The sequence below is a fragment of the Cervus canadensis genome, chromosome 1, assembly GCF_019320065.1.
Source record: "Cervus canadensis isolate Bull #8, Minnesota chromosome 1, ASM1932006v1, whole genome shotgun sequence".
NCBI lineage: Eukaryota > Metazoa > Chordata > Mammalia > Artiodactyla > Cervidae > Cervus > Cervus canadensis.
Genome location: NC_057386.1, coordinates 24,043,853 through 24,054,228, shown reverse-complemented (window position 1 = coordinate 24,054,228; position 10,376 = coordinate 24,043,853). Strand labels below are relative to the sequence as shown.

Here is a 10,376-nt window from a genome sequence, read left to right as displayed (position 1 = left end):
GCTATCCCACCTAGCCTTACCTCTGGCTGGGTCTTCAAATGGATAACACAAACTACTCACAGCTATGCGTATCTGTTAGCTGGAACCAGAGTGTGGCACAGAGAATTTACTCCATCAACTAGACAAGCTCAGAGTAAGCACTCCCTCCAGAGAGCCTGCATCAGAGGAAAAAACAACTTTCCCCACCCACAAATCATGTCCCTGAACAGTCAGTTTACTGCTAGGAAAATAAACCCCAAGTCCATTTCTTATTAGCAGTAGGCCAGCGACACCATTCCATACTCAAATGAGAGATCCTGGGTGAAACAAATTTCAGCAGAGAACATGCTTTATTGAAGAGTAGATATAGAACAGCACATTCTACCACATTTGGGGAAGGGTTAGCTTCTGTAAAAGGCCTTTACCCCTTAAGAAAACCCCCAGTGAAATTGCTTTTGGGTAAATTTTAACAGTGACACTGAAACTGGCAGGGAGCTGCCACTGAACATGCTTAAAGTTAGCTCCCCCCAACCCACAGTGAATATAAGTAGTGTACAAAGATGACAAGAGAAAGGCACAAATGACCAGAGTTGGGATTGTGGTGAGAGCTCCACATGAAGACAGCAGTGTTGCAGGAGACCAAGTTGGGAAGGGTGACATGTCATACATCAAAAGCTGCCCCAAGATAGCAGGTTATAATGGGCTAGAGAGAAATTAGAGGGAGCATCTCTTCCTTCACTTAAACGACACCAAAAATAGAGGAGACCAGAGAATGGGGGGATGGTGGTAAATCCCAAAAAGGAAATGGAGTTCTTGGAAGGGCATAAGCACTTTAGTCCTTAGAGGGAGGGTGAGGCACTGTTGAAAAGAAAAGCAAACCTTGGCAGGGGTGGCCATTCTGCCTTGCTGAGTCATGGGCTGAGATACGGAAGTCATTTTCAATCACTTCTCCAAGGATGTTCAGACAAAAGCAATGCAACTTATGTGCAACTTAGGTGTGCAATATCAGACCGGTACTGGTGAAAGGTTTCTGCAATATAATTAACTGGTTATCATGCAGCATGAAAGGGAGAACTGGAAATTATTTTGGCACCTGAAAAAGTAAAAAGAGGCAGGGAGTAAAGAGAAGAAAACATTTACTACTGGGCACTTTCTGGTGAGGCAAAAAGTAGTATTTCATTCCCTTTCACCAAGATGTTGCCCACTGCCCACAGGTGAACTCAAATCCAAATAGAAAATCACCACCTCGCAATTCTTTTCTCCATCTCATTTAGATCATGTGCTGTAACCAAGACTAATCCCTGCGAGAATCTTCAGAAGTATTTGGCTCTGGTCAGCCTGATACTGATCAAGAACAGGTCTTTTACTAAAAAATGGAGGAAATAACTTAAAGTGAGATGAAATCCAAAGGGAAGGGACCCCTCCCAACACACACTCAGAAGTGTCACCTCTTCCCTGCCCCTCCAAAAACACGTGTAAGGAATAACTGGAAAGGTCCTGGTGGCAGTAACCGTAGTTGGTGGTCTCGTGACCAGGTGGCAAGAAGCACTATTACAAAGTTTAGAAGACACGACACAACCTCATGGGGCCAGAGGAGAGAACCAGTGACTGGACAGGTACAGTACCAAAACAGAACACCTTGGGTCAGTGCTACAAGGGATCTGCACTCAAGTCTAATAGAGATCCCATCCAGGCAACCTCACTGAGGCCGAAACAACAGTTCCTCAGAACCAGCGTCTGCAGTGTACACGAAGGTCGGAGCCAGGACAGTCCTGAGGGGGATGGCCTTCCCAAAGGATACTGTACTTGCCAATCACAAGAGCAACAGAAATGACAGACAGATCCCTAGGGTACGGATTCCTACTGCTGGGGTTCGCTGGCTCGGAGTAACCGGTCACTTTAAGTGCCCTTGGGAGGGGTCCATTTTAAACAGCTTGGATCCATGGTTTTATTGGAGTTGGATCTTTTGGCCTCTTTGGCTATCCACTCATCAATGAGATCCTGAGAGAAAACAATGGGAAAAAATTATTATATGCATTCAACTAAAACATCTTTATATGTGGATTCCAAAATGATTGTTAGCAAAGAAGAAATCACCAAAGGTTTCATAATATACTAAGGTGTGAGACAGGTATAAAAAAAGTTCTTTTGATTTACCTAATGTTCTCCTACCTTATCCATTTTTTCCTATTATGCCCTCAGCAAGACCTGAAAATCATTACCCATCTTCCCTTATTAAATGTTGTGCATACGTGCCAAGTCACTTCAGTCGTGCCTGACTCTGTGCAACCCTGCCAACCTACCCTGTTCATGGCATTCTCGAGGCAAGAACACTAGAGTGGGTTTTCATGGCCCCTCCAGAGTAAATGTTGTAAGTCAACTTAAAAAATTTTCAGGAGAAGGAAATGGCAGCCCACTCCAGTATTCTTGTCTGGGAAAGTCCATGGACAGAGGAGCCTGGCGGGCTGCAGTCCACGGGGTTACATGACTGAGCATGTGTGCACGAGGGTGGAGGGAGATGGGTTGGTAGCAATAAACTGGTAGAACTAAAAAAAAAAATTCAAATTGACATGAGTTGAGATAGCATTTGTTAAAGGAATTTAAAACCACTTCTACAGGCCCTGGAGGTTATGGGGATTCTCCCCCACAGATGGGCACTCTTCTCTGATGTAAGAAAATCATCAAAGGACAGAAGTACAACAGTGCACCATAAAGCTGCTTAACTGGAGCTGTTGATGCTTCTGTCATCCAGGTATGAGACAGAAGCTTACCAGAAGCTTCTGATAAGGGTACAGTTGGAGACAAGCCTAACCATGAGACTAAGGAAAAGCTGCACGAATTAGACTCTTTAAAAAGGGAAGGTTACCTTTAAGTTGTGAAGGCTCCACTTTGCTAGGCCTCAAGCAGATATAAAGCAATGCGTAAGAGCCTAACAGAAACTTTACCTGTCTTTTCAAAACTAGGTGTTTTCCTTTCCAATATTTGAGCATCTGAAGGGCTTGCAGAGTGCTGACAATGTCCACAGGATTCACAGCTGTCTCCTGGCTAATTTCTGAAACAGAAGAGCTACTTGCTCAAAATGCAGACCTCTCCACCCCGCTACCAAGGACCCCTCTCCTTTGAAGGAAATCTACACAGACTCCAAATGTTTGGAATCTTTGCTACTTGACCCAAGCCGTCCAGAAGTTTATAAAGTATTCATTTGACCACTTAAAATAACTACAAAAGAGGGACAGTACAGCAGGAAACCACTTTGGCTCCTATAGGAATTGAAATCAAAGAACAAACTAAATTATTTCACTCTCGCATAAATATTCCGGGATGTTAGAAATTCCTGTGTGCACCAAATGACTTGAAGTTCTTCTTCTTTCTTGCTTTTGTTGAGAATTTTGTGAATTAAAGTGTTAGCAACCTAAAATTTGAGAAACCAAATCATATAACCAGTCCCTAGGGCCAAATACTCTGGAATCCTTAGGCACCTTAGTGAGTGGTCCACATTAGTGAGCCTTCCGCTCTCATATTCAGATGAAACACAGAATGCAGCATTATCTTCGCAGATTACAAAACATGAACAGGGCCAAAGAGAAAAGTCAGAATATTCAGAGGAGCAAACATCACAGGTAACATTCTCTAAGAGCAAAAAACCAACCTTTGATAGAAATCTCTTTGCCTTGGAAATTATGCAGGTAACGAAGAAGCACTTCCTTCCAGTAACTGCGATAGCTTATGAGCCCCAGATCTGAGAGTGGACGTTCTGGGGAGCCAACTTTTTCTTCCACTTTGGAAAGCAAATAACCTGCCAGAGAACAATGCAGACACTGTATCTCATCCTAATAACAGCATACCAAAATGGATAAAGATTTAAGGAGTACAGTCTGCTTGGCAATATCCATCGGGGTTCATTTATTTAATGCAATGCCATATATTAGCTGTTGTACAGTTGACTGACTTTGTACAAACAAAAGGGGACAAATGTGTTTTAACATTTACTTATAATAGACATTAATATAAAAGCCTTCTAGTGGAAGCCTGCACTAGAAACTTATTAATATTAATAGTTATCTGTAGGTATGCATTAAGAACAAAGTAGATGAGGAATTCCCTAGTAGTTCAGTGATTAAGACTCAGCACTTTCACTGCCTGGGGCCCAGGTTTGATGCCTGGTCAAGGGTCTAAGATCCCACAAGCCAAAAAAAAGAACAGAGTAGATGGAAACAGATTTGAAAGTCATTTCACTATAGAGCTTTCAAGCTTTTTCAAATTTTTGCACTTTATGGATTATCTCAGGACTTGCCTGGTGGTGCAGTGGACAAGAATCCTCCTGCCTATGCAGGGGACAAGGGTTCAATCCCAGGTCCAGGAAGATTCTACAAGCCTGTGCACCACAACTGATGAGCCTGTACCCTAGAGCCCGAGAGCCAAAACTACTGAGCCCGAGAGCCTACAGCCTGTGCTTCATAATAAAAGAAGCCACTGGAAAGTAAAGTCTGAACACCGCACCAAAGAGTAGCCCCCGCCCGCTGAAGCTAGAGAAACCCAGGCAAAGCAACAAAGCCCCAGTGCAGCCAAAAATAAAATAATTTAAAAAAAATTTTTTTTAAGTAACCCTAAAAGTTCTTAAAAGAGAAAAAGAATGGATTATCTCAGTACTGCCTATGAAATATTGGTGGGGGACAGTAGATGGGAATAGACATGATCTTAATTTCACAAAGTCTCCAGTTTTAACAGCTAAACATCTAACTTTCAACACCAGGGGGATGCAGTCAGCAAACTCATACTTCAGGAAACTAAAACTACTGGATAACCAACTTGTTTTCTTCAACAAATAAACAGTAAAGAAAAAAAAAAGAGATGGAGCAGAAATCTCTAAACTAAAAACTGATTTATAAGCTACACAGTTCTAACTGGATTTGAGTAAAAACTTTTTTTTGTTTTTAAAGAATCAAATCACAAAATAATGAAAATTTGAATAGTGTATTTTATGACATTAAGGAATTTTTTGTTTTGTAGGGCTTTTTTAGGTATAACAGACCTTATAGTTTTAGATACCAAAATAACAGAGTGTGGGACTATAGGTAGAACAAGACTGGCCATAAAATGGTGATCATTACAGGAGGTTTATTATACTATTATGCTACTTTAGTGTATGTTTGAAAATTTCCACAAAGTTTATAAAATAGTTGTTACCTATTCAAAGATGCACAATCCCCTCAACTCCATTAGTGGATTATGTCATTTCCTGATTAATCTCTAACCGGGTGGCTTAAAAAAAGGATCAAAAAGCTGATTCTAGGAATTCTAATTTGACCAAAATACATCACGTTACAGTGAACATGGAATAAAATACAGCTGAATCTCATTATTTACAGTAATTATATTCTATAAAGTCATAGCAAACACTGAATAAGCTATATCGAACCACTGCTCTTGGGGTAAATACAGGGTTAGGTTCCTGTGGGCCCCTTGTCACATTTTCATCAACCAATCAATATATAACCAACTCTGTTTTATATGTTTTTGTTTAAAGACACCTATTTAATACATACTGTTGATTTAACACTGAATTAAAAGCCAACAGCACAATCACGAATGCCTGAATAAAACCTGTCTATAAAACACATTTTCTTTGGAAGGCACATCCCGGCCGTACTAGACAGCACTTCAGCACTGTGCCCAGGGGCCGCTGAGAATCAGTAGGGAGTTTGGCGGCTGGGGCTCCGCCCTTTCCCTGCTGAGGGCCTGGGTCTGATCCCTGTCAGGGGGATTAAGAGCCCACAAGTTGCGTGGCATGGCCAAAAAAATAATAATAAAGATAAAAACAGCAACAAAAAGCATAAAAATATGAACATGGCTCTAAAGGACACCAGCTTAAACAAAGAAAGCCAAAATAAGTATCTGTTTGACCTCATCTGGAAACATGTGGTGACTTTTTTCGCTGCCATGTGCATGTTCTTTGATTTTAGGGTTACAAATAAATTTTACTGAGTAGCCAAATTCCGAAATACAGCATTCATGATTGAGACCCAAAGCCTCTATCAGGTATACGAATGCCTTTAGAGAACAACTTACAAAACTGAACTTAACACCCGTAAACAAATTTGAAGCTTTACGCATATATGCGCTGTTCATAAATCTCACATTAGGATAATACTAAAGAGCTTACTTTACTATCCCCTATATCTCAGACTATTAGGTGCCAACTCAGGGTCCTGTATTCATCCGAGTGTTCAATGTGTGTCAGGCCAACTGACAATGTTCAGGTTTTTTCCACTTACTCATTCACTTAATATGAGTGTAATTCCACTATATGCCAGGAATTGTGAAGACAGACCATAGGACAAAGAGACAACAATGCTTCACACAGTCCGTGCTTGTGCAACTTATGACTTGGCTGTTTTACTTACTGAAATCAATGAGCATCTTGCCATAGCCCTGTCTCATGTACTGAGGCATGGTAAGGATACAGGATACATTGTAGTTGAGGAATGAATTCTTTTCCTAAAATCAAGAGCAAACGGATGAGAAGATTGGAAGAATATGGGACCAAAGGTGGCTCAGCAGTCCCAGATACAAGCAAGTCTGCTTGCAAAGTATATGCTAATTAGCCCTGGGGAGTGGCTGTCAGGCCTCATAGCTGGTACATCCACACCCTTTATGCTGACCCAGAGTTTCCCTAGCTGAGACCTCCAGTCTCACCTTAAGGGTACTGACTCTTGGATTCTTTTTTAGAGGCAAAGAGCAAGGCAAGAAGGTTTAGAACACTGAATCCAGTCTAGAGTAGCACTCTTTGAATCACATATTGTATGTTCCATTTATGTGAAATGTCCAGAATATACAAGCTTAAATAGAGACAGTGGGCCTGGGATTGGAATGAGTGGAAATGAGGAGTGACTACTTACAGGTACGGTGTTTCAAACTGGGAGTAACAAAAACTGATAGTGGTGACTGCGTGGTGGCTGCATAACTCTGTGACTATACTAAAACCCACTGCATCGTACACTTTAAATGAGTGAATTGTATGGTATGTGAAAATTATATTTCAACAAAGTTGCTACATTGAAAAGTTATAAGCAAAATCTGGCCCTGAATCTTTAAAGGTGTAGTGGTGTTATCAGTGAAGAAGCCCAGCTAAAAAACCAGGCAAAAGGAACATATTTCCTGGTTTTAAGCTAATAACACAGAGGAGAGCAAAGCCAGGAGAGTTGGCTGGCTTGGATGGCAAAATGTGGGCTTGTGGGTTAGTAGGCCGGGTGCTGGCCAGCAACTAATGAGCAGCTTCAACCCACAAGTCCAGAAATGAATAAACCAAAAGCTTTTCATAAAGACTGCACATTTTCATTAAATAATCTTTGATACGTGGATGTCCACCCCACCCCCCCTGCCACCCTTTAAGAGAAGGGCAATCATCAATGCCCAGGGAACCGCCTCTTTCTGTCAGTGATTTGAGGCTTCATATGCCAACATTAACCACCCTGCTCTGGTCATCAGCTTCTTAATCTCCAGATCCCGCTGACCTTGGAAAAATATCCAATCAGGTGACAACCAGTGCTGTCTGCTTCTGTCATAACATAGAACAGGAAGGGTTCCACATCATAATATAATGTCTTGTGGTCCAGAAAAAGCTTGGCCAACAGGCAAAGGTTTTGGCAGTAGATCTGGAAGTAAAGAAACAGCATTTATGTGTGGGCAAGTGATTCTTATACTTATCAGATAAAGGCCTAAAATTAAAGATCATACCATTATTGTTAATGAAGCAGAAACTGTATTTTGGCCAATAGAAAAGTTCTATCTTCTTTACAAGCTGGAGATAAACTTCTAAAACTAATGAAAGTACAATATTTCCATCCCTTTTTCTGATGTCACCATTTTTACCTTGTTTTTCTTGCCATCCACTTCAAATACAGAGATGGAACCTTTGCGATATATCTCATCACCAGGAGGGTGTTTCCACACACACTTAGCCTGTAAGAGAATGGAATTCACAACAGGGAAACAAACCTTCCCAGGAAGATTTGCTGCTCGAAAGGGAAAAGGAACCACAAGTCGAACTGGGTTAGCTGAGATGGACAGTTTGACAAACTGACAGCAAAATGGATTTTTTTCTTTTAGTGAAACAAAGAAAGGCTTCTAAATTCACTGCAATATATTTACGGATTTTTATAGCAGTTTGGAACAAGTTTTCTGGATTATATTCTGGCATTCCTCCAACCCAGGAGATTAAATCTTCTACTATGTAAAAGTAAGATAAATAAAAAATACCCCAGGCTTATTATAAAATGGCTTGTGCCAACAGGAAATTCTTAAGCAGCTTATTTCCAGCAGCTTAAGAGTCGCTAAGTGAAGGTACTCTCATCTTTACCAGTAATTTCTCATTACCACCTAAATCATTACGGTCTTCTTTTCAGATTAGAAAACAGACCCAGTGATAAAAACCATGCCCCCTCTCCAAATGTTTCCTTTGTTGTACTATAATGAAATAGGACATGTCCTTCTGTGGCTTTAGAAAAATAGGCAAGGAAACCTGGTTGAGCAACAGGAAGACAGGGCTGGGGTGGGGGTGGGGGGGGAACAACAACTTGGCCACAAGAGGGCACAAGGTACCCCTTTCCTCACCTTCAAATGCTCACAGATTTAATGCAGGGAGGCCACTACTGTAAATAGGTGACTTTTTGAAAGATTTTATGTAAATTCTTTTAAAAATATCATCAAAAAGCATATGGCTTTTCCAATAGTCATGTACAGTTGTAAGAGTTGGACCATAAAGAAGGCTGAATGCTAAAGAACTGATGGTTTCGAACTGTGGTGCTGGAGAAGACTCTTGAGAGTCCCTTGGACAGCAAGGAGATCAAACCAATCAATGCTAAAGGAAATCAATCCTGAATATTCGTTGGAAGGACTGAGGCTGAAGCTCCAATACTTTGGCCACCTGATGCAAAGAGCCGACTCACTGGAAAAGACCATGATGCTGGGAAAGACTGAAGGCAGGAGAAAGGCACAACAGAGGATGAGACGGTTGAATGGCATCACCAATTCAATGGACATGAGTTTGCGCAAGCTCTGGGAAAGTGTGATGGACAGGGAAACTTGGTGTGCTTCAGTCCATACAGTCACAGAGTTGGACACAACTGAGCGACTAAACAACAAAAAAAGCGTATATATGAATATTTTTTTATGAAATTGTATTCTGACTCTTTTGGTCAATCAAGAGTCATAAGGGCATCCATAGTGGTCTGGGGTTAACAATCCACCTGCCAATGCAGGAGACCCACACGCCGCGTGGCAACTAAGCCCATGTGCCAAAACTACTGAGCCAGCACTCCAGATAGAGCCCAGGCACCGCAACTACTAAAGCCTGTGTGCCTAGAGCCCTGCTCCGCAACAAGAAGCCACCACAGTGAGAAGCCCACACACCACAATGAAGACCCAGCAGAGCCAAAAATAAAACAATAATTTAAAAAAAGGCAGCATGCCCCAATCTGTCACATGTAAGTCCACACATTCATCCAGTAATGAGAACTCCACCTGTGGTTGTTCCTGTCTCCACCCCGCTACTCATACTGGCTCTTCCCAACAGTGAGTAAACTAACAACAATTACCCGTTCCCAAACAGAAGCCAAACTGTTGACCAAATAGGCAAAGAAAGCCCATTCTGTGATTATGCCTAAAGCAACAAGAATCTTCAGAGGTATGAATTAAAACAGGTTTTCTATTTTGTGAAATTTGATTTTTATAACTTATATAATAGATATCGTCAAATATTCAGACTGTTTACTTGATCCTCAGACTATACAGGCCCTTTGTTTTCTCTCCCTACTACTTCTTGCCTTTTGGCTACTTCGTTAGTTAGTACCACTAAATAAACAGAAACAAAGAAAAGAGAAACAGTAAGTAGTTCACATCAATAAAAATACCAGTCTTTCACATAGCAAACTCTGAATTAGCTTAACTCCATGGTCTACAATCATGGAGCCCAGTCCTCACTTATCACCCACCTGCCCCCTACTCCCAGCATTCTTCCCCACCCAGTCTAGTGGGAGCCTACTGTGCTGCAGTCTGAAGGGCTTAATTGGCGATGGTGGTTTGAGCCAGAGTGTACTCCAGAGCTGGGAACACAAAAAAGCAGTTTTAGCACCAAACTGGAAAGAATACTATGACAGAAACTATAGGAATGCTGGGCTATAGATACAGCCACAATCACTTGTGACTATGGAAATAAGAAAAAACAGGTTTCCTCATCTTACAGACCAATGTCCACCCCTGCTCCACAGCACAAATTCAAGACAAGACTTTTCATTCCACAATTAGAAGAAAAATGGCTTAAAACTATAAAATAACTAGGGAATACATTTGTAAAAAAATAAAATTATTCTATTGTTTATTCCTATTTTTACAAGAAG

General features: G+C 41.2%; 1 protein-coding gene across 2 annotated transcripts in view; it reads right to left on the bottom strand.

Moving 5' to 3' along the window:
* Positions 1 to 310: 310 nt before the first annotated feature.
* KAT7 (lysine acetyltransferase 7) overlaps positions 311 to 10,376 on the bottom strand; it is a 33,219-nt gene continuing 23,153 nt past the window's right edge. For both annotated transcript variants that reach the window (XM_043470960.1, XM_043470970.1), the window contains 6 exons: positions 7,852 to 7,941; positions 7,494 to 7,634; positions 6,384 to 6,477; positions 3,629 to 3,775; positions 2,925 to 3,031; positions 311 to 1,980 (listed from right to left, as the gene is read on the bottom strand). In XM_043470960.1, the coding sequence (XP_043326895.1) occupies positions 1,879 to 1,980; positions 2,925 to 3,031; positions 3,629 to 3,775; positions 6,384 to 6,477; positions 7,494 to 7,634; positions 7,852 to 7,941 (681 nt within the window). In that variant the 3' untranslated portion in view covers positions 311 to 1,878. The remainder of the gene's footprint in view (positions 1,981 to 2,924; positions 3,032 to 3,628; positions 3,776 to 6,383; positions 6,478 to 7,493; positions 7,635 to 7,851; positions 7,942 to 10,376) is intronic.